At 43.4% G+C, this 16,197-nt stretch overlaps 1 protein-coding gene and 1 long non-coding RNA gene across 2 annotated transcripts in view; one reads left to right on the top strand and one right to left on the bottom strand.

The window, feature by feature from the left end:
* Positions 1 to 522: 522 nt before the first annotated feature.
* On the bottom strand, positions 523 to 7,266 carry LOC148146108 (uncharacterized). Its single transcript, XR_015760703.1, has 2 exons — positions 7,009 to 7,266; positions 523 to 765 (listed from the first exon to the last, which is right to left on the bottom strand). It is a non-coding gene; the product is annotated as an uncharacterized LOC148146108 (long non-coding RNA).
* A 14-nt stretch (positions 7,267 to 7,280) lies between these two features.
* Positions 7,281 to 16,197, top strand: part of LOC122564894 (torsin-1A-like) — a 40,562-nt gene continuing 31,645 nt past the window's right edge. Inside the window, exon 1 of the mRNA XM_043720308.2 lies at positions 7,281 to 7,452. Within this exon, the coding sequence (XP_043576243.1) occupies positions 7,302 to 7,452 (151 nt within the window). The 5' untranslated portion in view covers positions 7,281 to 7,301. The remainder of the gene's footprint in view (positions 7,453 to 16,197) is intronic.

Here is a 16,197-nt window from a genome sequence, read left to right as displayed (position 1 = left end):
CTTGAGTGAGCCAACCCTTTCTCTAGTTACTCTTTTGCGTCTTTATATATGAAAAAAAGCGTTTGGGATTTTCCTTAACCCTACTTGCTAAAGATATCTTCTGACCCATTTTAGCCCTTTTAATTCCTTGTTTCAGATTGGTCCTACATTCCCGATATTCTTCCAAAGCTTTGTCTGTCTTCAGAAGCCTAGACCTTATGTATGCAGGTGGATGCAGTTACAACATTTAAAAGACATTTGGTTAAGTACTTGAATAGGAGATGTTTGGAGGGATATGGGCCAAATGGGCAGATGGAACTAGTTTAGTTTGGGAACATGGTTGGCATGGATTAGTTGGACCAAAACGTCTGTTTCCGTGCTGTATGACTCATAGTCATAACAACCTGCCATCCTGAGAATAATTTGTATATTCTTAATCTCTCTTTACCGTCTGTTGACCAATTCTCAATCAGTAATAGTATACTTTCCCCAATCCCAAAGGTCTTCATTTCACACTGGAAGAAATTAATTCTAAATCTGTGCTCAGTTCCTGATAGAGGTGATGTTTATTTTGACAGATATAATCCACAGGGATATTAGTTGTTTATCAAGCCAGGAAAACCTATCTGAAGTCAAAATAATTGGTGTCTTTGGCTCTGCTTGTTATTGATGTATTTTTCCATTTTCCTTTTCTCCATCTGTTGGTGTATCCTGACGTGCAGCCCTCACTTCAAATCAGGTTCATACTTAGTGCTGGCAATTTCCCCACCATCCCGAACCAGAACACTGTACAAACAGAACAAACAGTTTGATGAATCTAAGGCAGCATGATGACATCCACTGATCTTGACTTTGCCTAAACACAAATGTATGATGGGAAAAGTCCAGTATTAGTGCTGGATTATGCCATAACATGTGACTTGGCTCATGACTACTATTAATCAGCAATGGGAAATAGAGCCTGTTATACCATTCACCATTTCAGTATTAATGTTTAATGTAATCGCTCTAAACAAATACAGGAGCTATTGCTATTGGCACAGCTACAATAATCAAGTAGATGGAACAGTTCTAATAAACGTAAAGATAACCTAGGCATTCCTCTGGAGAGCTGGCAAAGAGAAATAAATCTCAACCACATTCCTTCCATGTAAGACATTCAGTCCTGAAACAAAATTAATTAAAAATTGAACAATGAAAATGATCAAACTTCAATTTTTCTGCACTTTTTGTGAAAGAATAATATTATTAGTTGGCTTAATTAAACTCTGAGGTTACCACTTTCAATAATGTGCTTTGATTCGATGAAATTCACCAAATTAGCTAAGGTTTGCAGTTTTGGAAATTAGTATCACCAACAAAGGACAAGAAATACTGAACTGGCTCATCCAGCCAGGCCCATCTAGAAACATTGCAGGTAACAGAAATTTGAACCCCTCTCCCCCGCCCCCTCACCCACCATGAAAATAGTGACATTATGAATAATTTCTGACTCCAGCTTTGCTATCTGCTGGGAAAAAAAGAGAAAAAAATTCACAATAAAGAAAAACTGGGAAATTCGCTTCTGCCTTTACTCAAAGAGCTGCATGCAAAGATCAATACAGCATTACAGGTAACCAACTGGTGCAGCAAACTACATTTTGTACACTACATTAGTTTTGCTCATGCTGGGTATCGGGTCCTTCGTTCTGGTGAGTTGTTGTCTGAGGGTGGCTGTTGGTTTTTGTGCTGATATATGTCCTAGTGGTCGCAGTAGTCTGGCTGTCAGACAAATGTAGTGTACAAAGTCCCAAGCAAGGACTGCACAAAACACTATATAGGACAAACAGGAAGACAGCTAACGATCCGCATACATGAACATCAACTAGCCACGAAACGCCACGACCAGCTATCCTTAGTAGCCACACAAGCAGACGACAAGCAACATGAATTCGACTGGGACAACACTACTATTATAGGGCAAGCCAAACAAAGAACAGCCAGGGAATTCCTAGAAGCATGGCACTCATCCACAAACTCCATCAACAAACACATCAACCTGGACCCAATATATCGGCCACTACAGCGGACAGCTGAAACTGACAACCGGAAGCGGCAGGGACAGGCCACTATAAATGCCGGAGGAAATACCACAGAAGCGCTTCACAGGAGGCTCCCAAGCACTGAGGATGTCACCTAGACAGGGGACGAAACGTTTGCAACAAAAATTTCCAGCTCGGCGAACAGAACCACAACAGAAATTAATAAGTCAGAATTCAGAGATCACCCATTTGGAATATGTAATTTTAGGGAATGATTAAATCGAGCTGGAGAGTTGGCTCGACAGCATTTAAAAATATCACAGCATACAATGAAACAGGAAGCAGATAAGAGATCAACAAATTGACAATTTTGCAAGTGGGGATAAGGTATTGGTGTTACTTCCAGTAACAGGTGAGCATTTAAAAGCAAGGTTTAGTGGACTGTATCAAATTGAAAGGATATTGAGTGAACTAATTGATAAGTACTTCAGCATTTATTGGACTTGCTTGATCGACTTTGGAAGGCAGGCTTGGTGGTAAACCTAACTAAAAGTGAATTTGCCAAAACTCAAGTCACCTTCCTGGGCCATGTTATTGGACATGGACAAATGGCCCCACAGGATGCAAAAACTAAAGTAACTGGGGAATTCCGACACAGTCAACAAAAAAAGCAGTACTATGGTTCCTGGGATTGAGTGGATTTTACCGAAAGTTTGTGCCAAACTTTAGCAGTGTGGCTGCTCCACTCACCGAAATATTAAAAAAGGGCAAGAAGTTTCAGTGGACAGCAGACTGTCAAAAGGCATTTGACAGCCTAAAAATTGTGTTAACCACTGCTCCAGTATTAGCCATACTGGATTACGCAAAGCCTTTCAAGGTGGCTATCGATGCCAGTGATGTGGGTGTCAGTGCGGTGCTCCAGCAGGAGGATTATGAGAAAGAGTCATAATTAGAGTGGTACTGGAAAAACACAGCAGGTCAGACAGCATCCGAGGAGCAGGAAAATCAACGTTTCAGGGAAAAGCCCTTCATCAGAAATGAGTCTGGGAGTCTTAGGGGTGGAGAGATAAATGGGAGGGGATGGGGTTGGGGAGAAGGTAACTGAGAGTGCAATAGGTGGATGGAGGTGGGGGTAAAGGTGATAGGTCGGAGAGGAGGGTGGAATAGAAAGACTCATCGGGTATTTTTCTAGGAAGTTGAATGTTCACCAACAGAAATATTCAATGGTGGAGAAAGAGACTTTAAGCTTGGTGTTGGCCTTACAACATTTCAGTGTTGATATTACCAGCAACACATCTGAGACAATCATATACACAGATCACAACCCATTGACATTTGTGGAAAATTTTAAGGACAAAATGTCTGTTTGTTTAGATGGAGCTTGTTGTTGCAGCCATTCAATTTGACAATTGAGCTTATGGCAGGTCACAAAAACATGATTGCCGATACATTATCGAGGCTCGAATGAGACACAGGAGCATTCAGTGGTGAGTGTGCCGTGGTCTGAATTTGCATGTCGTTGTGCATGTTTGCATTTTTATAGTTAGTATAGTGTATATGTGTGTTTAGACTGTGAACCGGGTTTTGAAGGGCTAAAAATGAAGCCATCTTTTGGTATTGATGGTTCTTTTTTTTTAAGGGGGGAGGTGTAACAAAGCTCATCCCTTTTTTTTTAAAAGCTGTTGCTTGACTCAAGGAGACTCTGTCCTTGGGTTTTTTTCAGAGGAGTAATAAACCAGGCCGGGCTCTGATCAGTCTGGTTTGGTAGAGTTGAAAAGGATTTTGAGAGGCCTTTTGTTTATATGTAAACAGATGAGACTTCAGGCCAAAATGGTCATGTTTTAGAAGTGACCTGTATAAAGAAAGGGGAGTGATCAGCTCTCAAGCTGAGTTGAGCAGTTTTAGTTGAGTCTTGAACTGGTTGGCAGTTCAACAGGGAGCTGTGTGGAAAAATAAATTTTTCTGTTTTAAAATCTAATAGTCAACCTAGTTAACTTAATCTGGGTAATTATCACTGTACACTTACCGAAACAAATTGCAAAGTTATGATCTGAGCTGACTGCTTAAGAATGTTTTGAGTGGTCTGGCTTAGTCCATAACACTTGTGAAACTGTGTATGTGAAAAATGGGATGGCCGGACAGCCCCAGCAAGATGCAAGTCTCAGAACCAGCAGAAATGGCTGAATTATTGCACAGCAAAATAATCAATCCTGTGAGTTGGAACGATAACAGCTACAGGACAGTGAAATGTTTCCCTGGAGGTAGCATCACGTAGAAACCACATGATCTAAGGTGAAAACAGGTACTTGATTGTCTCAGTTCATGCTGAGAAAATGTGACTTTAAAATGGGAACTAAACGTTGGTCCAATCATCCCGATTCCCCAATTCCAATTTCACTTTACCCAAACATTACGCTTGAGTTTGAGACTCTGGTGGCGGTGGGGGGTGAGGGTTGGGTGGTAACATTAACTCTACTGACTGATGGGAATGAAGTGTGCAATAGTCCAGTTCTGCTGGTTTTGAGTCTGCTGGTGGAAGACCCAGAAGGATAAACCCAGTGATGACTGGCACTAGCCTGAACTGGAGTTCCAGTTTTACAAGATCCATATGCCTCATGATGCCCATTGAACTCAGCCCTCATGGAGAAAACGAGGACTACAGATGCTGGAGATCAGAGTTGAGGGTGTGGTGCTGGAAAAGCACAGCAGATCAGGCAGCATCCAAGGAGCAGGAGAATTCAGGCATAAGCCCTTCAACAAGAAGAACCGCAAGAGGAAGGAAATTAAAAAATTGGTGACCAGTATCATGCTGAATGTGATGTAAGGTGAGTGATTTATACATATTTTAACATTGTATATTTGGTAGTTGAACTAGTGACATGTGAGTTTTGTGTGAGTGAAGCAGTTTAGTGATTAACTTGCCAAGTATTTCTGTAAGTTGAAACTTTATTGCTGGAACAGCACAGCAGGTCAGGCAGCATCCAGGGAACAGGAGATTCGACGTTTCGGGCACAGGCCCTTCTTCAGGAATCTCTGAAGAAGGGCCTGTGCCCGAAACGTCGAATCTCCTGTTCCCTGGATGCTGCCTGACCTGCTGTGCTGTTCCAGCAATAAAGTTTCAACTTTGATCTCCAGCATCTGCAGACCTCACTTTCTCCTCGAAGTATTTCTGTAAGCATGTGAACTATTTTAAAACATGGTATGAGAGAGAAGTCTCCTGGAGAGTAATGTGGTTTTGATTATGTTCTGAGAGTTTTATGAATGAACAGACTAAACAGTAATGTGCATTAGGCTTCAGTCAGAAGATCCTGGAATTTCTTTGGCTGAGGGAAACATCCATATCATGTACAATGCATTTTTGGGTTAGGCAGTTTTCCAGAACTCTAGGCTGATGTTAGATATGCATAACAGTTGCTCCTAAATAAGTGAGATACTTTAGAACATAGAACATAGAAGAATACAGCGCAGTACAGGCCCTTCGGCCCTCGATGTTGCGCTGATCCAAGCCCACCTAACCTACACTAGCCCACTATCCTCCATATGCCTATCCAATGCCCACTTAAATGCCCATAATGAGGGAGAGTCCACCACTGCTACTGGCAGGGCATTCCATGAACTCACGACTCGCTGAATAAAGAACCTACCCCTAACACCTGTCCTATACCTACCCCCCTTAATTTAAAGCTATGCCCCCTTGTAATAGCTGACTCCATACATGGAAAAAGATTCTCACTGTCAACCCTATCTAAACCCCTAACCATCTTGTACACCTCTATCAAGTCACCCCTAAACCTTCTTTTCTCCAATGAAAACAACCCCAAGTGCCTCAGCCTTTCCTCATACGATCTTCCTACCATACCAGGCAACATCCTGGTAAACCTCCTCTGCACCCTCTGCCTCCACATCCTTCCTATAGTATGGCGACCAAAACTGCACACAATACTCCAGATGTGGCCGCACCAGAGTCTTATACAACTGCAACATGACCTCAGAACTCCAGAACTCAATTCCTCTACCAATAAAAGCCAGTACGCCATATGTCTTCTTCACCGCACTATTTACCTGGGTGGCAACTTTCAAAGATCTGTGTACAGAACTTTAGAACTGTTAAGAAATAGGTTCACTCAGAGTAAGGAGTTTAATTTTAAAATTCTAAGCCAGAAGTGTTTGATTAAGACCCTGAAGGCATTATTAGAAGCTGAGAAAGTCTAAGCTCAGTTGCATGAAGATTAAAAAAAAGAGGCTATCAGATTCTTAAAATGAGGATTTGAAATCACAGTTAAATGAAACCATAAAGTAGTAGAGAAGGGAACCTACTTTCTATGGTGAGGAGTGCTGCTGGCATTAACGGGGTTGTATGTTACCATGGTTTGAAATGTTTATGCTTGTATTATATATGGTTTGTTTCATTCCATTTTATTTGCATTCACCTCTGTGCAAGCTCAGGCTTTGAGTTTCTTCAAGGTAAAGATTGATAGATTGTGAATGATGTACAGGGTTATAAGGATGGGTTGGGTAAAAGTTACTGAAGTGTTCAATCAGCCATACGAAGTGCTGAATGACCTACTCCTGTTCGTTTGTAATAAACTTCTAATTTACTGTTAAGGCCTGCCCAAACAGCTATGCCCTTCTATTTATATTTTTTTTATATAACTGATAAACAATTGAGGGAAAAATAGTTTTAAAAAAGTAATAGTCAGAAATGAACATGCTGGTTTTACTGGAATATTGCTCTGAGGGCGACCAGGATGCATTATTCTTAAGTTTTACTGGATTTTCCTTCTGGGCAATTGTCCAAGAAACATTTTAAAAGCATACAACCTTACGATATTTTTATTGCTTCGGGTTTTGTCGGGGAGAAAATCGTTATCTTTCAGAAAGGTTGGAAACCTATACTTGATTTATGTCCTTCGGAAATTAATGCTATTTCAAAACTCATAGAAAACGACCACGACACTGATAGATCGCAAACAAATTTTAAAGGCGGCGGTGAATAGTCTGTACTGACGATTCTTGTTTTCTTTTAAAACAACCTTTACACTCCTCGGGAAAGACATATGCCAACTTTCGACCGAAGGTCACAATTCAGAGAGCCTGTTGCGAATGGAAACGCTGTCATTTGTTTCGATGAGTCGAGTCACTCAGTGAGGGATATTCGGCCCATTGGAGGGGCTACCAGCTGCTGGTCATTCTGTATCATTTCCACTTTGTTACACTGCCATTGTGATGTCACTGAGAGCGACCTGCCGCCGCAGTGCGCACGCGCCGTAGCTGGTGCGGAAGTGAGATGATGACAAAGCTATGGAGCTGTTGAGGGGGGAATTTCGGCTCTGGCTTTTTTGTCTTTCTTTTCTTCCCAGCTTTTTGTGCTGGGAAGTTACTTTCCCCTTTCGGTCTGTGTATTGTCAGCTATCCGATTCCTGCGATTGCGCCTTCCAGCCCAGAATTGACCGTGAGTAATGTTTAAGAAAAAGGTTTTTAAGCACCTAGCAATAATCTCGCCCATTGACAGCTGTGACATTTACTTTGTAAAATGAAATGTGGGCTGTGTAAGTATTTTTGTTCTTTGAACTGCAGTATGATCATGATTTTCTCTTCATTTCGTGCAGTCTCTTTCATTTTGCTTTTGCTAGCACTTCTTATGATGTGTTTTGAAAATCAGCTGGAAGGAGGTCAGAATGAGAACTCACAGTGCTTTGGTTGATAGATTCAAGAATTAATACTCAAGAACACTGATCCTATGAAGTACCAACATTTGAGAGTTCCAAAGTTCCAAGGAGAGGGAATCTTTCAACATGGTATGAGCTACACAGCCCTGAAGTGAACTTCAGACCCTACATCCTACTTATCGCAGTTGTATATTTTCACTTCTGTAATATTCACCATTTCCACCTATACTTCAGCTGTGCTACTCTGAAAGCCTACCTTGGTTTGATTTTTGCTTCTCAGCATCATTTCTATAATGTTCTCCAAATTGGTTTCCTAACTGCCACATCACTTGTCCACAGCTGATCCAAATGCAAGTCCAGCACAGAAAAAGGCCACTGAACCCACCATATCTGTTCTGGCCTATCATAGAATTCAATCAAGTTAGTCAGAGGTGATATGCTACCTTGATTTTTAACCCATGCCTTTCCAAATAATGGTTTGTTTTATCCTTAGTGGAGAAAGTGAGATCTGCAGATGCTGGAGATCAAAGTTGAAACTTTATTGCTGGAACAGCACAGCAGGTCAGGCAGCATCCAGGGAACAGGAGATTCGACGTTTCGGGCACAGGCCGAAGAAGGGCCTTCCTGAAGAAGGGCCTGTGCCCGAAACGTCGAATCTCCTGTTCCCTGGATGCTGCCTGACCTGCTGTGCTGTTCCAGCAATAAAGTTTCAACTTATCCTTAGTAATGACTTTCACTAACTTGCCCATCATCAATATTGGCCTTTTGTTTTCTGGCTTATCTGTCTGCAGATTGTCTACAGCTAGTGGTACAGCATTAGCAACTCACCTGTCCTCTGTATCAAATCAAATACTGTTTGATTGACTATGTATATTCCATGTGAAGGGGAGCGTAGAGCCATAAGACATAGGAGCAGAAATTAGTCTATTCACCCCATCGAGTCTGCTCTGCCATTCAATCATGTGTTGCTGGAAAAGCGCAGCAGGTCAGGCAGCATCCTGTTCCCTGGATGCTGCCTGACCTGCTGCGCTTTTCCAGCAACACATTTCCAGCTCTGATCTCCAGCATCTGCAGACCTCACTTTCTCCTGCCATTCAATCATGGCTAATAAGTTTCTCATCCCCATTCTCCCGCATTCTCCCCATAACCCTTCATCCCCTTGATACTCAAGAACTTATCTATCTCGGTCTTAAATATACTCAATGGCCTGGCCTCCACAGCCTTCTGTGGCAGTGAGTTCCATAGATTCACCACTCTCTGGCTGAAGAAGTTTCTCCTTCTCTCCATTCTAAAAGGTCTTCTGTTTACTCTAATCTGTGCCCTTGGGTCCTAGTCTCTCCTAACAATGGAAACATCTACTCTGTCCAGGCCATTCAACATTCTGTACGTTTTAATTAGACCCCCCCCCTCATCCTTCTAAACTCCATAGAGTAAAAACCCAGATCCTCAAACATTCCTCATAGAGGTGGTGGTCTTTATCAAGGTGTTGCATTTTTCTTCAATGTTAGTCATCATGGGGGTAGGAAGGTGATCTTAAAGTAGTCATGATGAGTTAGTGTGGTGTTTCCATGGGTCATGCATACTGCAGCCACAGTGTGTGACAGTGTTGGAGGGGCATAAATATTAACTCAGATGGTGGATACCAATCTAGTACAAGGGGTGGTACCAAACATTTTGAGTGCTGTTGTTGCATTCTTGATGGCAACTGGTGAATACGACACCATGGTCTTGATTTGAGCTACATGTCTCCTTTGGACAGGCAACTGGTAAACGACTTTGAGTTCTCCTTGGGCTTTTTTTGAAGTAAGACAAAAGAATCATGAGTGGATGGGTCAGGCTCACACAGACCAAAAGGTCTTTAGTTTTGATTTCAGATAGCTGAGTTTTGTTTTGCTGGAGCTGAAAGCTTGAGTTCTCTGTGGCTGGAGTGAAGTCTTAAACAGAGAGGCTTCCTCTTAAAACTCAAATGGGCAGATTGTTTCTTTCTACAGGACTGGAGAGAGACAGCACGTGAGAGGAATAACTGTCTTGCTGAATGCCTTTGCCAAGGGTGCGGTGGTGAGACGCTGCCTATATTGGAGCAGTTAGTGGTTAAATAATACATTACCTTATTAAGTATTTCAGTAGAGTTGTTATGCAAATATTTCTTTTTGTTGTATTTAACTCTATTGTAAGAATAAGGTGTGTTTTGATTACAGCTTGTAGGTGGACCAATAGAATCATATCTGGGACATAGCACCTTACACTTGCCTTTTAAAAAGATATAAAAGTTAGGGTCAAGGCACCCTGCTAATCAGAGAGGGTATCACAGCTACAGATGTTACCATTGTCAAGGAGGGTCTGCCTACTGAGTCAGTATGGGTGGAAATTAGGAACAGTAAGGGAGCAGTCACCTCCTTAGAGGTTTACTACAGGCCCCCAACAGCAGCAGGAAGGAAGCATGGGTCGGCAGATTTTGGAAAAGTGTGAATGTAGTAGGGTTGTTGTAATGGGTGACTTTAACTTTCCCAATGTTGATTGGAACCTCCTTTGAGCAGATGGTTTGGAAGGAGCTGTTTTTGTAAGGTGTTCAGGAGGGTTTCCTAACTCAGTACGTTGACAGGCCGACGAAGGGAGAGGCCATTTTGGATTTGGTGCTCAGCAATGAGCCTGGGCAGGTGTCAGATCTTGCGGTGAGAGAGCATTTTGGTGATAGTGACCACAACTGCCTCACATTTTACATAGCTATGGAGAAGGAGAGAAGCAGGCACAATGGGAGGATATTTAATTGGGGAAAAGGAAAATATGATGCTCTCAGACGTGAGTTGGGAAGCATGGACTGGGAGAAATTGTTCCATGGAAAGGGCACTATAGACATGTGGAGACTGTGTTTAAGGAACAGTTGATGCGAGTGATGCATAACTGTCTTCCTTTGGGACAGGCAAGAAGGGGTAAGATAAAGGAACCTTGGATGATGAGAGCGGAGGAGCTTCTCGTCAATAGAAAGAAGACAGCTTTACGTAAGGTGGAGGAAGCAAGGGTCTTGCTCAGCTCTAGAGGATTACAGGCAGGCGAGGAAGGAGCTCAAGAATGGTCTGAGGACAGCCAGGAGGGGGCACAAAAAAGGCTTGGCAGGAAGGATTAGGGAGAATCCAAAGGCATTTTACACTATGTGAGGAATAAGAGAATGATCAAAGAAAGAGTAGGGCTGATCAGGGATAGCATAGGGAACTTGTGTATAGAGTCTGAGGAGGTAGGGGAAGCCCTAAATGAGTTTTTTGCTTCTGTCTTTACTTAAGAAAAGGACCTTGTAGTGAATGAAACCATTGAGGAGCAGGTAATCATGCAGCAACAGATAGATTGAGAACGCGGATGTGTTGAAAATTTTGACAAACATTAAGATTGACCAGATTTGTCTTTGGCTGCTTTGGGAAGAGAGAAAAGTGATTGCTTCGCCATTTGCGAAGATCTTTGCATCCTCACTCTCCATTGGAGTCGTACTGAAGGACTGGAGGGAGGTAAATGTAATTCCTCTCTTCAAGAAAGGAAATAGGGAAATCCCCGGCAATTACAGACCAGTCAGTCTCACGTCTGTCGTCTGCAAGGTGTTAGAAAGGATTCTGAGGGATAGGATTTATGACCATCTGGAAGAGGATGGCTTGATTAAAGGCAGTCAGCACGGCTTTGTGAGGGACAGGTCATGCCTCACAAATGTTGTTGAGTTCTTTAAGGATGTTACTAGACACGTTGATGAGCGTCGAGCGGTGGATGTGGTGTATATGGATTTCAGCAAGGCTTTTGATAAGGTTCCCCGTGGTAGGCTTGTTCAGAAGGTCAGGAGAAATGGGATACAGGGAAATTTAGCTGTCTGGATACAGAATTGGCTGGTTGATAGAAGACAGCGAGTGGTAGTGGAAGGAAAGTATTCTGCCTGGAAGTCAGTAGTGAGTGGTGTTCCACAGGGCTCTATTCTTGGGCCTCTACTCTTTGTAATTTTTATTAATGACTTGGATGAGGAGATTGAAGGATGGGTCAGCAAGTTTGCAGACGACAAAGGTTGGAGGTGTCGTTGACAGTATAGAGGACTGTTGTAGGCTGCAGCGGGACATTGACAGGATGCAGAGATGGGCTGAGAGGTGGCAGATGGAGTTCAACCTGGATAAATGTGAAGTGATGCATTTTGGAAGGTCAAACTTGAAAGCTGAGTACTGGATTAAAGACAGGATTCTTGGCAGTGTGGAGGAACAGCGGGATCTTGGTGTGCAGGTACATAGATCCTTTAAAATTGCCACCCAAATGGACAGGGTTGTTAAGAAAACATATGGTGTTTTGGTTTTCATTAACAGGGGGATTGAGTTTAAGAGCCATGAGATCTTGTTGCAGTTCTATAAAACTTTGGTTAGACTGCACTTGGAATACTGTGTCCAGTTCTGGTCGCCTATTATAGGAAAGATGTGGATGCTTTGGAGAGGGTTCAGAGGAGGTTTACCAGGATGCTGCCTGGACTGGAGGGCTTATCTTATAAAGAGAGGTCGACTGAGCTCGGACATTTTTCATTGGAAAAAAGAAGGAAGAGAGGAGACCTAATTGAGGTGTACAAGATAATGAGAGGCATAGATAGAGTTGATAGCCAGAGACTTTTTCAGAGAAATTGTTAACACGAGGGGTCATAGTTTTAAGCTGTTTGGCGGGAAGTATAGAGGGGATGTCAGAGGCGGGTTCTTTACGCAGAGAGTTGTGAGAGCATGGAATGCGTTGCCAGCAGCAGTTGTGGCAGTGAGGTCATTGGGGATATTTAAGAGACTGCTGGACATGCATATGGTCACAGAAATTTGAGGGTTCATACATTAGGTTTACCTTACATGAGGATCAATGGTCGGCGCAACATCGTGGGCTGAAGGGCCTGTTCTGTGCTATACTGTTCTATGTTCTAATATACTTTGGGGCATGGGGTAGCTGGTCTGGCCCATAACAATGGGAATATTGTTATGGACTAGGCCAGGCCACTCAAAACATTCTTAAGCAAACAACCCAGACCATAGCTTTGCAATTTGTTTCGGTAAGTGTACAGTGCAAATTACCCAGAGTAAGTTAGCTAAGTTGACTACTAGATTTTAAAACAGGCAAAACTTTATTCACAAAATTACACAATGAAACACAAAGAACAGAATAAAGAACCTCTACAGAACCCAATCTATCCAACTAGACTTAATTATGCTGTTCTGAATATACACAACAGTCCCAATAAGCAAACTCCCTTTAAAAATCAGTATAAGTGGAACACATGCTTACAGGATGAGGTTGAAGGGCAGAAAAAGAGAGAAAGTTTCCACACAGCTCCCCATTGAACTTCCAACCAGTTCAAAACTCAACTAAAACTGCTCAGCTCAGCTCGAGAGCTGATCACTCCCCTTTTCTTTCCCGGCTCCACATTCCCACCAACCCAACCTCCACTCCTGGCACCTATCCCTGCAACCGCAAGAAATGCAAAACTTGCGCCCACACCTCCCCCCTTACTTCCCTCCAAGGCCTCAAGGGATCCTTCCGTATCCGCCACAAATTCACCTGCACCTCCACACACATCGTTTATTGCATCTGCTGCACCCGATGTGGCCGCCGACTTGCGGAACGTTTCAGGGAACACCTCTGGGACACCCGGACCAACCAACCAACCCAACCACCCCGTGGCTCAACACTTCAACTCCCCCTCCCACTCCACCAAGGACATGCAGGTCCTTGGACTCCTCCATCGCCAGACCATAGCAACACGACAGTTGGAGGAAGAGCGCCTCATCTTCCGCCTAGGAACCCTCCAACCACAAGGGATGAACTCAGATTTCTCCAGTTTCCTCATTTCCCCTCCCCCACCTTGTCTCAGTCAAATCCCTCGAACTCAGCACCGTCTTCCTAACCTGCAATCTACTTCCTGACCTCTCCGGGCCCACCCCCACTCCGGCCTATCACCCTCACCTTGACCTTCTTCCACCTATCGCATTTCCAACGCCCCTCCCCCAAGTCCCTCCACCCTACCTTTTATCTTAGCCTGCTGGACACACTTTCCTCACTCCTGAAGAAGGGCTCATGCCCGAAACGTCGATTCTCCTGCTCTTTGGATGCTGCCTGACCTGCGCTTTTCCAGCAACACATTTTCAGCTCTGATCTCCAGCATCTGCAGTCCTCACTTTCTCCCCTTTCTTTATACAGGCCACTTCTAAAACATGACCACTTTGGCCTCATCTGTTTACATATAAACAAAAGGCCCCTCAAAATCCTTTTGAACTCTGTACCAAATCAGTCTGAGTGAACCCCGGCCTGGTTTATTACCCCTCTGAAAAATATCAAGGAGAGAGTCTCCTTGAGCCAAGGAACAGCTTTTTGAAAGAAAAAGGACAACACCACCTCCTCCAAGCCACTCACCATCCTGACTTGGAAATACATCGCCATTCCTTTATTGTCATTGGGTCAAAATCCTGCAATTTCCTCCCCAATGGCATTGTCAGTCAACCCAGAGCAGGCAGACTGCAGAAGTTCAGGAAGGCAGCTCACCACCAGCTTCTGAAAGGCACTTAGGGGTGGGCATGAAACGTTGACCCAGCCAGTGATACCAATTTCCCATGAATGTATTGAAAAAAAGGATGGTGTCCTAGGATGGCACTGATTGTCATCTGGCAAGCACAGCTTTATGTCTGGCATTACCTCACTAACCAGGAGCTGTTTCCTTTGATTAACCTCAGCTTTTCTAAAGTTCCTCCATGGTTAAAAAATGCCTTGCTATCGAGCGCAGTTGCTCTTAGCTGTCTCCTTGCTTTTTCACCTGCTGAATCATGACTGATTGATTGAATTCTGGGGAAGTTGCATAGTTTCACATCTCGGTGAGAATGTCTTATTTGGCACTATTGATAAGTTTTTCCACCACTTTAATGATCAAGAGAAAGCTGGTGGAACAGTAATGTCTGGGTTAAATCTGCCACCAAAACAAAACCATAAACTGTGAAAGAAGGGTCACTGAACCTGAGACGTTAACTCTGTTTCTCTCCCCACAGATGCTGCCAAACCTGCCAAATTTCTCCAGTGCTATATGTTTTTAATTTAAATTGGTGTAATGTCATCTTTGATTGGAGGGCTAGTGACAGAAAACCAAAGAGAATTGTTGAGTGGACAGTTCTGGCTAAAGACATTTGAAAACAGCTGATCTTTGGGTTATATTTCGAGAAAGTGGGGAATATTCAGACAACGTTGTTCACCTGCTAGTTGCCTGGTTGTCATATGATCCTTGCTGGCATTTAGAGTGCTACAGAACTTTGGTCCATTGATGGTAGCACTTATTAGATTTGACCTTAGCCTGTTGCTTTCCATATTTGGCATCCAGGTACCCCTATGTAGAGCAAAAACAGAACTTGCTGCTGAAACTCAGGTCTATGGGGAGAGAGCAGAATTAACTTGAGCCCAGTTCACCTGACTTCATCAGGTCTGACGTCCCTAATCCCTGATGTTCCTGATACCTCTATGCAACAATTTCTCTGTCTTGCTACCTCCTGCCCAGGAATGGCAGATGCTGTTCCTGCGCCCATGTTATATTTCAGCTACAATAGCATTAACCTCTTGACTTGCTGTTTTCTTCTGTTTCTCACATAATGGGAATATGGCCAACAAGGCCAGTATTTGTTAACCTGGTTTAATGGAGGGTTCAGGAAGGCATGCCTGGAGCAGCACCAGGCACACCTAAACATGAGCTGTTAACCTGGTGAAGCTATCAAACAGGATCACTTTCATACCATAGAGTATAAGCAGCAAGTGATGGACAGAGTTATCTGATCCCACAAACCAATGGATCAGACTTAAGCTCTGTAGTTCTGCCACATCCAGTCGTGAATGGTGGTGGATGATGAATATCCCCATCCTTAATGATAGAACTTCAGTGCAAAAGATTAGGATGAAGCATTCACAGCAATCTTCAGCCAGACCTGCCAAGTGGATGATCTATCTCTGCCTCCTTCAGTGGTCCCCAACATCACCAATGCCGGTCTACAGCCAATTTAATTCACTCCATGTCACATCAAGAAATGGTTGGAGACACTGGAAATAGTAAAGGCTATGGGTCCTGACAACAGTTTGGCAATGATAATAAAGCCTTGTGCTTTAGAAATTGCTCCTCCCCTAGCTAAGCTCTTCCAGTATAATTACATCACTGGCATCTATCTGACAATGTGTAAAATTGCCCAGGTATGTCCTGTATCTATAAAGCAGGACAAATCCACCTGCCTCGTTACTAAAACAGTCGACTCTCGATGATCAGTAACATGATGGAAGGTGTCATTAACAGTGCCATCAAGTGGCACTTCTCAGCACTAACCTGCCAGTGATGTCCAGTTTGGGTTCTGCCAGAGCCACTTAGCTCCTAACCTCATTACAGCCTGGGTCCAAACATGGACAAAAGAGCCCAGTTGTAGAGAGTGACAATCCTTGACATCAAGCCCACATTTTACCGAGTGTGTCGTGAAGGTGCCCTGGAAAACATGCAGTCAACGGGTATCGGGGGCAAACTCTCC

The sequence above is a fragment of the Chiloscyllium plagiosum genome, unplaced genomic scaffold (genome assembly GCF_037043375.1).
Source record: "Chiloscyllium plagiosum isolate Xiang-an unplaced genomic scaffold, Cpla_swu_hap1 HiC_scaffold_21, whole genome shotgun sequence".
Classification (NCBI taxonomy): domain Eukaryota; kingdom Metazoa; phylum Chordata; class Chondrichthyes; order Orectolobiformes; family Hemiscylliidae; genus Chiloscyllium; species Chiloscyllium plagiosum.
This window is presented reverse-complemented; position numbering and strand designations above follow the sequence as displayed.